At 39.7% G+C, this 14,789-nt stretch overlaps 3 protein-coding genes across 5 annotated transcripts; 2 read left to right on the forward strand and 1 right to left on the reverse strand.

Annotated features, from left to right (window-relative positions):
* The first annotated feature begins 2,013 nt into the window (after positions 1-2,013).
* LOC140853223 (glycosyltransferase BC10-like) lies at positions 2,014-3,621 on the forward strand. The gene is made up of 2 exons (XM_073247404.1): positions 2,014-2,377; positions 2,755-3,621. The coding sequence occupies exon 2, from the start codon at positions 2,773-2,775 to the stop codon at positions 3,394-3,396; it is 624 nt and encodes a 207-aa protein (XP_073103505.1). The 5' UTR covers positions 2,014-2,377; positions 2,755-2,772; the 3' UTR covers positions 3,397-3,621.
* Positions 3,622-4,085: 464 nt separating this feature from the next.
* Positions 4,086-5,187, forward strand: LOC140853224 (uncharacterized). Its single transcript, XM_073247405.1, has 3 exons — positions 4,086-4,415; positions 4,619-4,665; positions 4,782-5,187. Exons 1-3 carry the CDS (start codon positions 4,223-4,225, stop codon positions 4,917-4,919), a joined length of 378 nt encoding a protein of 125 aa, XP_073103506.1. The 5' UTR covers positions 4,086-4,222; the 3' UTR covers positions 4,920-5,187.
* Positions 5,188-5,328: 141 nt separating this feature from the next.
* LOC105055839 (heptahelical transmembrane protein ADIPOR3) lies at positions 5,329-10,280 on the reverse strand. 3 transcript variants are annotated; one of them, XM_010937838.4, is made up of 4 exons: positions 10,126-10,280; positions 9,706-9,960; positions 6,703-7,015; positions 5,329-6,156 (listed from the first exon to the last, which is right to left on the reverse strand). In XM_010937838.4, exons 2-4 carry the CDS (start codon positions 9,951-9,953, stop codon positions 5,503-5,505), a joined length of 1,215 nt encoding a protein of 404 aa, XP_010936140.1. In that variant the 5' UTR covers positions 9,954-9,960; positions 10,126-10,280; the 3' UTR covers positions 5,329-5,502. The 3 variants fall into 3 exon arrangements, with proteins under 3 accessions (XP_010936140.1, XP_010936141.1, XP_029123648.1); XM_010937839.4 differs by having other exon boundaries at positions 10,085-10,245; XM_029267815.2 differs by lacking the exon at positions 10,126-10,280 and having other exon boundaries at positions 9,706-10,078.
* Positions 10,281-14,789: the final 4,509 nt, after the last annotated feature.

Raw genomic sequence — 14,789 nt, forward strand, 5'->3', positions numbered from 1 at the left:
TTATTAAGTATATTTGGACATGGCTATTTGTATTTGGGCTTGCCATCGAAGGTCTATGGCAAGTGCTTTTGTTAAAAAAAAAAAAAGCATTTCTTTGCTTGGCCTCCACTCCATCACTCCATTCCTTCGACTCTTATAGCAGAACCCCTTCTATCTGAGGTCTTGAGGATCCCTTGGAGTATGCTTATTAACCAGGTCTACCCAATTGTGTATACTCTATTACCTTCTGGTTAGCAAAGTGGCAACAATTGAAGATACATCTAATTTTGATGATTTAAAGCCACAATAGCTATTGTCAAATTTAAGTGTTGATGCCATTTGATTGCTAGCCAGAAGAGCATTTGTATTCTATCATTCTTCTTTTGTTTTGTTTATACTCATGATTTTGATTTGGAGCTTGCTTGCAAGATACATAATTAAAACCTTATGTCATTTCAGATAAGTGAAATTGTATTTCTACTGTTGAGTATAGTATTTGATTTTGGTGAAGTTTACCTTATTCTAACAAACTTGCTGAGGTCTTTTTTTTCCTTTTGGTACTACATTGTATTGTAGGTTTGATGCACCTATTGATAATAGCATAATTTTTGACAAAAATACATAGGGATATGTGGCTGCACCAAATTTTTAAGATTGCCATGTAGTAAAGTGGGGTACATCCTGCATCTGGTAAAAATTTATGGTTACAATGATTTAGCAGTGAATGTGCAATGGCATGATAAAAAAAATCATGACTTGGGGCAACCAATGTTGAGGACCAAACACATACCATGTGCTGTACATCAAACGTGAGGTGCGATGTTTTGGAGTTATTACTAAGATCTTTTTCAGTTTTTCTTGTGAACATCTGCAATTATATAATTTAGAGTATTTAGCCCGATATTATGCCCTACTGTGGAGCTTTCTCCCTGAGTGGAGTTTCATTCTTCTGCTGGATACATGAAAATAGAGCAACCTATCTACACCATATACATGTACGTGCAGTTTAGTGGCATGTGCAAGTACCGGTTGCTTTCCTTGTTGACCAGGCATCTGGAGAAAATATAGGCTTTGAAGTTTGCACCACATTTACTTCAGCTAGTATAGGATCGTTGCATATTTGATAATCTCCACTATGCCTTCGGCTATAACTTGAGACAGTCAGGACTTAGGAGTCTAATGACTCTATTTTGACCCAACCAACTACATTTGAGGTTGCTTGGGCCAAATGATCAAAATTGTTTCTGAGAAACTTTTTTTTTTCTGATCCATCAGTTGCCTTAGTCACAGATGTCCCTTCCCCCAACCCCCAATTCTTCCGCCAGCTCCCTCAAATGTGTGAAACAGTATCTTTTTGTATTGGTCTTTAATCTTGACACATAGCTGATAAAAATATCTTTGACCTTGAGTTAGTGGCATCATATTCAAGTTACTGTAGATGAAATGCATTAAGGCTGAGCAAGTTAAAGGAGTGAAAAAAAGGTGCAAGGCTGAGTATTGGATTGATTTGAGGAGATGCAAATTGAGTATAAAGTAACAACTGAAAAAGAACTCTGATACTTTGTTACAACTATTTCAGAGGTTTTGGTATTATATCACTAGATTGTGGAAGTGAAGTGTGCCATGTAAAACAAAGCATTTTCTTGTTGTTATTGCTGCTAGAAGTTTTTGGTTGTTTGTAGGATACTTTTGTTTTTTTTGAAAAGTAGATCTGGGCTTACATTGTTCTGACTGTGAATGGGTCATATGTTCTATGATCCATGAACCATATAAGTAGAAAAACAGTAGGTACAATGCTTGCATTTTTGTGTTGAATTGTATTGGGTTGTTAAATTTGTTCGCATTCAGGTTTTTCCAGTGCCTTTCAGAAGGGAACAACTGAAATGATGCTGTTTGTCTAGAGATTTTTTCTTTTTCATTCTCCTCATAAGTTTTATCAGTGTTTGAACATTAAGCTAGCTGAAAGGTTGTTAGTTAAAGTCTCAACAGTCTCTTTTTTGGTTTGATAACAGGAGGATTGACTGTGATTCGAGATACTCCTGACAAATCAATTGCAGATTTTGATCATGGCTAGTTTTCATCTAGTACACATCTCATAGCTCTGTAAAGAGCAAAAAGTTCATTAGTTTATTAGTTTAGAAAGATGGTTTGCTAGCTGTAAGATTGCGGTTCGACTAGGGAGAAGTACACCCTCAATCCATTATCAAAAGAGCATCGTAAAATCCTATGCATCATTGTTATATATAAGCAGAATCCTCATAGAAGTACAGGACAGCATATCTATCAACACCACAGGGCTTTCATCTTATAAAGGTGATTCACTAAAAGGGGAGGACAGGCCATTCATCTTTGATAATTTGATGACTATGACGGCTGGTGTTACTGTCAAGTAATTCTGGTAAGTTCAAAGGGTATAGAAGCATGAGTTAATTCTAAAATACTATAAGCTAGCAATTTTTATCTGTTTTATATTTGATCCATTCCAGGATGAATGAATTTGTAAGTGCTGGTGGTTGTTAATTTATCTGCAGAAGCATATTTGTTTTTTTCATGAAAATCTTGTAAAAGTATTTTTGGGTGGCATGACTAAGCATGGTGACTCTGTAATGTCTAACAATTCATCGTAGTTGTGTCAGTTGTGCATTACAGAGAAAGAAATGTGATTATCAGTGGAAAAGATGCTTTGGTACATTGATTGTTTTTATATATTCCAATTGTTGTCTGAATCATCTCCCTTCTTTATACCCTGTTATAACTTGGAGTTCTGGTCTGCAGGTATCCGAGTGGGGGCAGATGAGCATGTGCGATGCTGAGAGACGACTCCTTGCAAATGCTCTGTTAGATCTTTCAAATGAATGGTTTGTTCTGCTGTCTGAGTCTTGCATCCCACTATCTAACTTCAGCATCGCCTACAAACACTTGATGAGATCTAGGCACAGTTTTATTGGGGCTATGGATGATCCGGGACCTTATGGAAGAGGACGGTACAACTTGAACATGGCACCTGAGGTCAACATCACACAATGGCGTAAAGGCTCTCAGTGGTTTGCAGTTAGTCGGAAATCTGCAGTCAGTATAGTGAAAGATACCACGTACTATCCAAAGTTTGAAAACTTCTGCAAGCCAAATTGTTACGTGGATGAACACTACTTTCCTACCTTGCTCACCATTGAATCACCACATCTTCTGGCGAATAGAAGTATTACTTGGGTAGACTGGTCGAGGGGTGGTGCTCACCCAGCAACATTTGGGGGGGCTGATATTACGGAAACATTTATAAGGAGTATTCTTGAGGGCCATACTTGTTTATACAATAACCAGTCCACGTCACTTTGTCACCTCTTTGCTAGGAAGTTCGCTCCAAGTGCTTTGGAGCCTCTTCTACAGGTAGCACCCAAGATGCTTGGATTTGGTTAGGCAAGTGAAGATATGGATTCATAAGACCCTAGTCTTTCATTCTGCCATTATTGTGGCTCAGTTTTCAGGAGATCTGCTTGGGAATCATTCTTCTAGGAAATTAATAGACTTATTTCGGTAGTGAAACCCTTGAATATTTTTCCCCCTCGACCATTACCTTCTCATAATTCTTCCTCTGTATAGCAAAATACCAGGAATGGAACTCAAAATACTATTTGAATGGCAGGGTTTCATTTACATAATTCGCTAGCATGAAGCAATTATTTCTGCTCTATTTTGGTAGCTCCTGCATGTTCAATTTCCTGACTAGCGGTTATTTTAACATGCTTTTTATTTTGTGCTTAGTCTGATTGGGGCACATTATGTTGGCTTGTTGACTCTATGGTTATTGCATAAAATCTACAAGAACCGCTTACAAAGTGGGGTTCATAAAGATAATTTCCTAATGTGACCAAAGTGCTTATTTCGTTATGCCAAATAGATGGGATCAATTTAGTCAGTTAACTTCTAGAACATAATATTGTTAAGGTAATGAACTCCACATGAAATATGTGAACCAAACTCTACTAGTCTGGTGCCTAATCTGAATGTGAGTTGTCCAAGATAAGCGCAGTCAAAGCTTCAATATCAGAGCTGAAAAAAAGATCACATTTGAAATAATATTGACGATATCAATGATTCCTTTTAGTCTTATCCATAAAGAATCTTGTGGCTCTGCTCGTGTGTGTGCATTCTAATTCCTGGAACCTAAGCATCTCCACCTCAAAGAGGGGGAAGGAAAACGGGGACCGGGGTTGCAAGGGGGAGTGGAACGAGTGATAAGTCCATGGCTCTGCCTCGGGGAACTCTCCCTCCAAAGAACAGGCCAGCTTCTCCTCCTGAGGGAGTGATCCATAGTCTCAGACACCTCGTTAAATTGGTTCAGGTAAAGGAAGTTAGAAGAAGGAGCCTGTTGCCTTTGCTGGTATCAACAGCCACACTCCCACAAGGCAACGACTCAAAGAATGCCCTTCTTCAAGGTATCCAATGCAATTTCCGAACTTTGCTCCTAGTGATACTTGCAGGGAGCAATATAACTTAGTGCTTGGTTGTTCTTTCAGAATTGATGTTTCTTTTAATCTATATAAAATGTTATGATTATGGATCATAGAATGTGAAATACAATTGCAATTTAGCCAGAAAATTTTCTTGATGACGTAACTTAAATCTTTTATGCTGTCAGAGTATCTAAAGAGATCCAAAGAGAACAAAGCAAGAAATGACAAAGAGGTTAATGTTTCCTTATTTAAAATATTTTTTTTTAAAGAAGTAAATATATGAAGAAATCAACATGATGTTTCAGAAATTAACGAATTGGTAACTTGCTGGTTTTTTTATTTCCTCAGAGACTAGATGATTACTACAAGCGGAACTACAAGGATTACTTTGAATTCTTTGAAGGTTCGGCGAGAGAGAAAAAAGAGGAGCTGCTTTCTGAATCTGAAAGGGCCATCCGTGCGTGGCTTGAGAAGAACAAAAAATGATGGGGAGCAGCTGCCCTGGCACTTGATGTCGAGAGGACAAGCAACCACCAGGTGGTCATTTTGCAGTTGAATAATTTCCTAATGGTCACATGAGAATGCTGTGACTTTAGTTTGACTTTGACCAAGTACTGTCATAACTTACCTGGAGCAAGTCTTGAAGGAATATAACTTTTGTAGCATGCTCAAGGCTTTCCATCCAGAAGGCGCAAACAGCTTTTTGCCAAACGTGGATATATGCAACATCTATTTCTATTTACCATTCACAGAAGATGGATTACACCACAGACACATTTTTAAAGTAATACTGAGAACTAGATACTATTTGGATCATTTAACCAAATTCTCATGCATATCAGAACTAACCAACAGGCAGGATGTTCTTCCTGTTGTATTCCAGAAGACGTGCTGATACATTGTACAATGAGAAGCTTGAATTCTTTGATAATTTTCAGATTTGCTAAAATTGCTAGTGGGAAAATACTTGACTTGAGCCCTGCCACAAGAATACATTTTGTAGCCTACAAGCTCATGGGGAGCTACTACAAGGATATCCATTTATTGCTTAATGTCTCATACAGCAATGCTAGCATCCTTCCATATCTCTCCATTTTAGGTACACCAGCCCTGCCTGGTAGTGTATGTAAGCCCCGGCGACGACTAGCACATGGAAGAGCTGGTGACTATGCCCGGCGATGTCAAATTTTCCAGGCATCCAGCGCTCTGGAATTCTTGTGGCATATACCAGCGCCCCTAATCCATATGAAAGCCCCATCAACACCTCATATCCAGTTGTGTGAATTGCCTCTGGTTGATTCCAGAAAACTGCCAACTTGTGCAACACAGGCACCACCCCCGATATGCCCATGCCGAAAAATAGACTTGCCCTTATAACCCGGAACTCTGGGCTTTGGAAGACTTCAAAGAGCGAGCCACAGATGGTGGCTACACCAAGAACGGTTATGAAACCGAGGTAGAGGTTGCAGAAGAAAGGGTTGCACATGAAAGAGTAGTACACCATGGGGTAGAAGGATGTTGTGATGAGGGCAGCAATCCCAGCATAGTCAAGGCGCAGCATTATGTATGCAACCCGCCGGGAGTGGCACGATAGAAGGTGGCATGCACTGCTGGCAAGAAGGCAAAACATGGCTCCACCTAAAAAGGCAAAAAACGGCCAACGTGGAATTGGCCTTACCAGCAGTGGCGCTATCATGTTAGCCATGTCATCTTTAAAGCTCCACTGCACATCCATCATATGATGGGCTTTAAGTTAGTGTTGTGGTAATAATTCAAGAAAGAATGACTCTAACATGACACTGACTAAAGGTTTGAATTAAATATAACTGTAACAGACTGATAACTATAAAACCACTTAAATATACTGGATACAACAGCAATAACAGGGTCAATAAATTTGGAACTTGCTGAAGACTAGGTGTTTCTGTCTTATATTTCAAGTCTGATATCTAGTCCAAAAAAGAAAGGAGGAGGAGGAAGAAGAAAGAAAGATATCCAAAATTTGTTTATCTATTTGGTAATGGGAAGAGTATATATAATATTTAATATAATGTTTGTCTTCATACCCGCAAATGAAGTTAAGTGGAAAAGCATAGCTAACTGCAGAACCAATATGCCCATCAACTTAGGGAAAACAAATACATTTTTAGAATTTTAAAAAGTTCTATTATGTCACTGAACATGCTATATTAAGACAAATTTCAGAAAAGAAATGTAATATGCTAGCAGAAAATTGAATAAGACAGTGGGTGTCTGCAAGAGCACATACATTTGTCTGATTTGTGTGGCTAAATCTCTGAGGCAAACAATTTGACAGAAGTTCCAGAAGGTGCAAGCGGGGTAGAGATGGAAACATGTCCATAGAAGCCAAGGAGGTCTTCAATTCATCTTTTAATCTTTGCAAATCAGGTAGGTGAGGCAAAGAAGGAAGACAAGCCATAATTTCTGATTGGATCTTTTGTAAATGAGCTTTTTTTAGTGCATCTGGCAAATGTTGCAATGACTGGAGATCTACCACCTGTGGAACCTTCATTGCAGTGTATATGGTCAAAGCAAGAAACAGAAAGAACCCGATCAAGTGCCTGAATCATTAATGGGAATAGTGTGAGTAACAAACACAAGCTTTAATGAGTCACTATAATAAATCACATATAGTTGGTCAGACCGTATAGATCAAAGTTTTGAAACAACTAAGCTCCACAACATAAGCAAAGAAGAGAGGTAGATAAGACAGGCTTCCTCAAAGTCTTATAATACATGATAATGGAATTTGTAGAGATTAGTAGCTATAGGTATCAGGAATTTAAATAGGACTTCTGAAAGCTTCCAACCATTTGCTAGTTTCTGAACAAGTCCAAATTCATTGTTGTTCACGAAAGATTAATCTTAGATTTCCCTTTGTAAAATTCAATGGCTTCAGTCCCTTGTTGACACTACATTTGCAAAAACTTAATTACATAATCATGATCCTTTTTTATTTAAAAAATAGACATTTTGAAGACAGTTTGCAATGTTTCATAGCCAAAAATTTGAACTTTTAAAGACAATCCTCTTTCTTGAGCGAACTATAGATATCCAATGTTAGCATTACTGCACTTAAGCATGATTATTTTGGTCTTAAAAATTTGAAACTATAAAGTTGGATTTATCTAGAAGATGTTTGGCCGCTAGAAAAGGGGCCTAAATGGAAGATATATGCTTAGAGGAAGAGAAATTCTACATGATGAAATTTTTTGAGCATTTCATGAAATTTTATGGTTACACCAGAAGACACTATTTATAGAATCCCATTTCTGTTTCTCCAAAAGACAATATAATGCAATTTCTCTAGTATGTCCAATACAAATAAAGAAAAGAATAATGAACATAGTAAAATACGATACTTCAAGAAGAGTAGGAAGCATGAGAAAGTGGAGAAGGGGATAGCCTTGGATCTATCAAATAAGAAACACATGGGAGTCCAAGCAAAAGCAAAATGAATCCATGAAAGATCAAATCCTGAGGATCGACTGGCCTCTACATGTATGGGTTAAACTTATGCCAGCTCCAAGGAACAAAGATAAATATCAACCCTTGTTTGATTTGACTAATGGAAAGTTTCTTTTGAAGAAAAGCAATATCAAACAATCTACAAAAACCAAATATGAGTTACATCCTACAAGACGGCTCATCTAACCCCAACTAGAGAGAAATTATGAAAAACATCCTTGAAATATAAGAAGCCAACTCTTCTAATCTCGTCTAAGACTGTCACAGATTGGCAATTTGTTGATACTAGTACTGAAAGAGATTTGTTGCAAAATTTCGCTCTCTAATTCATTGTCTATGGTTCCTCCTTGAATCATGAAGATCTGATCCATGAACCCAAATAGCACTTTGCAGCAACAAAATCAGCACAAAGCTTTCCATAATGCAAAATTCATCCCCATTCTCTTAGAAACACTGAATTGCCTTGTAATCTGTACTGCAGCATATGAGTGCTGTTTCGTTTACATAAGCAGATCTTGGCAAGAATCCTGATTCACAAACCCATCATTAAAACTTTTTATTATTATTATTGTAAAGCCATCTTTGGATCAATCCCAACCTTTTCAAACTCTAGATATTTAATCCTCCATCAAAGTTATATTGACTATGGTAAAAGCATGGATAGGGGTGAAAGTAGTATGGATATTATCAATTCGCATCTATTTTCGTATCCGAATCAATCTGAATATGGATAAAATTTGAGGATCCGACTAATATCCGTATCCATATCCATCAAAGAAAAATGAATATGGATATTGACTGACAACTATTCGATCCGTATCCGAATATCCGAATCTACATATAATCCTATATAATTTTATATAACAATTATTAATTTTTAAGAAAATATACAACCATATAAACATGTTATTAACTTGATTTATTATCTATTTAGTAATATTTTTGATTATGTAGTCATAAAATCTAATAATCCAAGTAATATCTATAATTATATCCATCCTTCTAGTATCCGAAATGTATCCATATCCGTATTTGCATTCGTCAGACAAAACAAATACGGATATGAATATGGTGATATCCGATCTGTATCCGATTCGGTTTCAGCCCTAAGCACGAACCATGATACAACAACAACCTCTTAAATCTTAATCATACTAAAACCCATAAATCGTAAAGGGATTGCTACATGCTAAGTTTTCTCTTTCATAAATCGTAAAGCAAGATAAAATTCTGACTCGGGGAATTATGGTAAAGGGATTAAATTGCAGACCTTTTGCAGCAATCAGTATAGGTGCACAATATAGTATTTTAGGCTTGCATATATACATCAGGCCCTTCAGATTATGTCGGGCGACCATCATCTGAATTAACAAATTGGTTGGATCAATGAAACTAAGATTTTTTAAAGAAACATAAATTATATGCATGCATGTATCTAGACAATAATTTTCCCTTTGCTCCCAATCTAAAGCTGTCCGTAATCATGTGATATCTTTCTCAAATTTATTAATTTTCCGTACAGAACAATCGTTTCCTAACAAGAGAGAAGAACCTAACCCGATCCACCAGCCCAGATGGAAACATCAACAGTGAGAGGAAACCTTAATTGGAAAAACACAGCTAGAGGGCGAATAAACAAGAAATTCGACGAAAAAGATCCAATCTTGGGTGCATAGACAAAGGAGAAACAAAAAAAAAAAAAAAAAAACCCGATCTTTGGCAAATCAAGAGAGGGATTCATCAGGAAAAATCCGATCTTTGATATATTGAGAGAGATTCTTACGTCCAAACATTGAGGGTCTCGTTGTGGATGGTGAAGATGCTGAGTAGGGTCTGCTTCAGGGGCCATTCAGCCCGGTAGTAGCGCAATATGTACTCGTTGTCCTTGAGATAGACGGGCAACGAATGGTACTCCACCAGCTGGTACTTCACCCGCTTCCAGAGCCTCCTCCCCTTGCCTTCCTTCCCTCCGGAGAAGCTCTCGAACTGGTCCGAATAGGCTCCGACGAACGGTGGCTCCGCGCCCTCCATCACCCCCCTAAAAACCACCAGAAAAAAAAAGGAAGAAAAAAAAGCTCTCTCAGAAAGGAGGAGACGGAGATGGAGAGAGCCCCAAAAGCACCGACAGAAAAGGGGAGGAAGCCTCGAGGCTCGTGTCTCACCGTCTAAATATAGAAACGCGAAACGGAGAGAGAGAGCGCACCGTTTATACTTAGAACGAACAAATCGAGGGGAGCCGGAGAGGTTGGTAGGCGAAGGAGACGTCTCCGCCTTTAGAAAGCTCCAAAAAATATCAAAAAGCTTTCGGTTCTCGACGAGAGACTGAAAGTTTCTAGAGAGAGAACTCTAGACAGAGAAAGAGATGAGAACCGTTCGGGGTTCTATAAATAATATTATTATATTATGTGATAGATATCGAGGTCATATTGCCGCTCGATTCCCGCCCGGGGGGCGGAGGTTCCGTCGCGGAGGAAAGACCTGACGGGGATCGCGATGATCCAACCCCATCACGCACCCGAGCTTGTCGAAACTTTAGATTAGCTCCACAGCTCGTCGGAGCAGCTGCTTGTCCGATTCAGCCTTGGCCGCACATCCCACGCCAAGATGCATGATCGGAGGCTTGTTTCACCCATCTGAGTGCCTGTAGTGAGACCGATATTGCAGCGGACCATCAAGATCCGACGACGGGTGGACCCAGGCCCGCCCACGTATGGTCGTTGCTTTCTCTGGAAGAAAGCGCGTTGTAGAAAAGAGCTTACACTGGTCGCAGGTGTTGCACACGTGCATCCGAGTCGAGCCCAAATGACATGAACACGAAATCATGAACACGCCCGGACCTCGATAACCCTTTGCAGTGTTTTGAGTACGTTTGAGAATATGATTGGGTGAAAAGGCTGAATCCTGGAAAGGAGCAGCTTGGGAGAAAAAGGAGGTGCACACTGGCTGGTCCCATGCGTGGAGTTTTGATTTTTTTTTTTTTTTTTGGTGAGAAGCGTTTTGAAATTTTCTTCCGGGAGTTTATTTTACACGTTAGCGGTTCCCTTGTGATCGGGGCAACCGGTCCTTTGATTTAGTGCCGATTTCCACTTGGTCCGTACCTATGTAGCAATTTTTCCATGTTTAGCCGGTGTAGATGATTTGGCAATATTTTTTGCAAAGTCAGTTTCCCACACTGACAGTATCTGTTTCAGAAATTTCGAGCAGCCTGGGATTAGATATAAAATAGTGGTTGAATCATGGGTGTTGCACCCGTCTCCGACGAAATAGTCGGCCGGAAGCCAAGCTATTGCATCTTAATATCGAAGTCAAAAAATTAAAAATAAATTATTGTCAGCAGATGTCGACAGAAGACTTTTCGATGCTTAAGTTAGTCGGAGAAAAGAACAGCTAAAAGACAAAATTAAAGCTCAAAACTTATCACTGGCCAAAGAGTGCTTATCTAATCCTCCATGACTTGCCCTTTTTATAATACAAAGAGAGCCTTACAATATAACTCTCATCCTGAATACTCGGACATGGGAGTTATGACATTTAGTGACAGTTACCTCATTAACTAGCGTTAAGGTGAGTAATGGGCTGCTCGTGGGGACTATTGCGCTCTACATTTACATGTAGTTAATATCTGCATCGAATAACCATCATCGATTCGGATAGTCGGTATTGCACCAAAGTAGTCGGCTATACGTCGAATATCCTCAGCTTATCGTAGGTTGCATGTTGAACCAAACCGGTTAGATACCAATTTGATTAAGTCTATTGCTTTTAGTCGATGGTCAATATTATCGATCTTAGTCGGCCGAACGTCGATTAGGAGAGCCTTGTTGATCCAGATCGGGTTGAATATGGCAACTCAACTGGTGCAAGGCACTTGGTCGATTGGGAAGCGAGGAAGAAGGCTAGTCGGCTAAGTGACAAGGATCTACCTCAACATTTGTCCTCAACTCTCGAGTCCGATTCTGCAATTTTAATTGCACAAAAGGAGTTAGTCGCTGTGTAGATCCGAATTGCTTTTTCGACAATCAGCCACTTTGTCGTTTTATTGAGTGAACTGTCATTTTGTCATTTTGTAGAAATGGACGCTTTCGCATCGCAGGTCGTGCACCATTAAATACCATAGCGCTCGAGATGATATTATTCGATCGGACTAATTATTAGTCTGATCTGTATTTTAGCACGATCTCGATGATGGTGGTGGTGGTTGAAAAGCTGGAATGATGGTTGGTCAAGATTTCTGTCACGTGTTGAAATCTCCGAGGAAGATGTAATTTTCTGCATCGATCGTGACCGTTGAAAGATTCTATAAATAGAGGTCATCTTCTCTTCAGTATTTCTTCAGATTCCAGTGCCTTCTTCCCAGTCCCTGAGTTTCTGTCCTCCAGTAGAGTTTAGGGTCCCTAGGTGGTTTAGGCTCTATCACCATCGGCCATCTCCTTCTTCATCGGTCTTCGTCGTTGTCGGTCTTTCCCAAAGGATAAACCTCTTTCCATCTTCTCTTTTTTTAGGTTTCTGTTTTGCTCTTTCCTTTTAAGAAATGATTTCTTCTGGTAGAGAGTAGGAGACGAGAACGTGATGGGAGACCAAAGTTCTCGAACTCCAACTATTGAAGAGAGATTGAGGAAGTTCCTCAGGATGATCTGGAGATGCATCTTCTCGATAGGGTCATTCCAATCCTGAAGAGTCGGAAGAGTAGCCAGCTCTCGAAAATCTTCTCGACCTCTCGTTGAGAGATCCAAATTGTCTTAGGCCACTATCGACCGACTAAGGGATCATTATTATATCCTTAGTCAGTATCGACTGATGACGCCCGATGAAGAAGGTCGATTGTTCGTCCTCCAAAAGGTACATTACCATCTACGAGGAGCTCCTTTGTTTGGGACTCTGATCCCTCTTCATCTTTTTTTCATCAATATTCATGACCTGTATAATATAGTTCCTATCCAGCTCACCCCAATTCTTTAGGATTTTATCTTCTTTTGTTATTCTCTGTCATCTTTTTTGATTTGAGCACCGAATCTCTCTTTTTTGGGCTCTTTTTATGTTGAAAAAACATCCTAGGAAACGAGGGTGGTGGTTCTTGGTCCTCAGTCCAAATGTCAATTTATCATCAGGCTTTCTTCTTCTATCCACAGATGAAAGAATAAATTCTTTTAAGAAGGTCAAGAACTATACAACCGATTGTTTGATGTGCAGGTTCCTCCGTAGTGGGAGCTTCTCAAGGAGTAATCATTGTATGATGCTGGGATAAGCCCAATGAGCCACTTAGGTAGATTTCCTTCAATAGATTTCAGTAGTTCTTTTCTTTTCTTGCCTTGTGACTAACTTGTTTTTGCTGTTGTCTTGTAGGCATGAGGATCTCGGCCAAATCCTCTGACGTGCTGTGAAGAAGAAGCCAAGATCCGGACCTGATGGATCTTCTCGACCAATGAAGAAGTGAGAGAAGGATCTCCTCCTCGGGTGTCAAGGAGTACACATCTCCGTTGACGCCCCGACCATCATTGGAGCAATCTTCACTACCACCTCTTGTCAAAGTCATCCCTATTGACAAGGACATCATCGTCATCGAGGCCCTAACCAGATCAGTTATCACGGTCTAAGCTTTGCCGGCTCAAGCCGGAATGGATGGCAATCGAGTACTTGGTTGGGGGATGCCGACAAGGGGAAGGCTCTGATGCCTCCAGCCTTCACCGTCGATACGGTTTCGATACTTCTTTCGGAGAGGCCACCATCACCCTTGGGATGCACATCAAGGCCACTGATCAGGCACTCCAAGATCGTCGACTCACTGAGAAGTTGATGAAAATGGTGATGTTACCCACAGACTAGAAAGTAAGGAAGGCCCGTCCAGTCTCAGAGATCATATCGGCTGCCTACTCATCGTCACTGTCGATAAGTCTTCGACCTTTCCTTCTTCAATATTGAATCAATAACCACTGAATAGTTGTTTAGCACACAACACAATAGTTTTGTATAAGAGGTTGATCGCCTTTGTGTAGCTCAACTCCCAACTTGAAGACGAGGTCCAGACTGCTCATGCTCGGATCAAAGTCGTTAAGGAACTTCTCTATGCTGCTGAGGAACGGGAGAAGAAATATCAAGAGAAGATTGCTCTGCTAGAGGCTGAGTTAGCATCTTCAAAGACCCAGTAGAAGAAAGACAAAGAAAGTTCTAAAAACTGAGGACGACTACTAGAAGGAGATGGAGTTGGTAGAGTCCACCCCAATGAAGAAAGGGGCAAGCAGAAGAAAGCTGAGAAGTCTATCTAAGGGTTGAAGGATAAACTATCGACGGTAGAAACTCGAGCTCCAAATGCAGCTTCTCAGGCTCTGACCAAGTTTCGGGAGTCGAGGGAGTAGAGGATGAGCTCGTCAAGCCTCTGCAGATGCAAACCAACTTGGATTTGAGGACTGCAACAAAGCAATCGGTCGACTGCAGCCCTAGTTGGATCTGAGTGGGTTTCGAGCGGACAACCTCCCAAATGAGGAGATTTAGGGAGCAACGAGGAAGAGGGCATCGTGGATCCTTGTCTTCTTAGACTCCTTGTATTTTTTTGTCTTTTTGCCTTATACTTTTTTTTCAATTTGTAATTTGTAATGAACTCCTTTGTCAATGAAATGATCTTTTTTTTTTACTTGTTTAATTCTGACTTGCCTGTTTGCATTTCTTCTTTCTTTGCTTATTTCTGTAAAAATGATTAAGTAATTAGTAAGACTAAGATAGTCAGCAGAAAGCTACAAATCGAGTAGATCATAACCTAATATATAGACTTAAAAATTTACTAAGTCAGATAGTCAGTTTTTGTAGATGAACTTAGCTAGATCTAAGTCGTAGTCGTAGATCATTCATCATAGATTATCTCATTGAATGAAA

Source organism: Elaeis guineensis, chromosome 13, assembly GCF_000442705.2.
Source record: "Elaeis guineensis isolate ETL-2024a chromosome 13, EG11, whole genome shotgun sequence".
Classification (NCBI taxonomy): Eukaryota; Viridiplantae; Streptophyta; class Magnoliopsida; order Arecales; family Arecaceae; genus Elaeis; species Elaeis guineensis.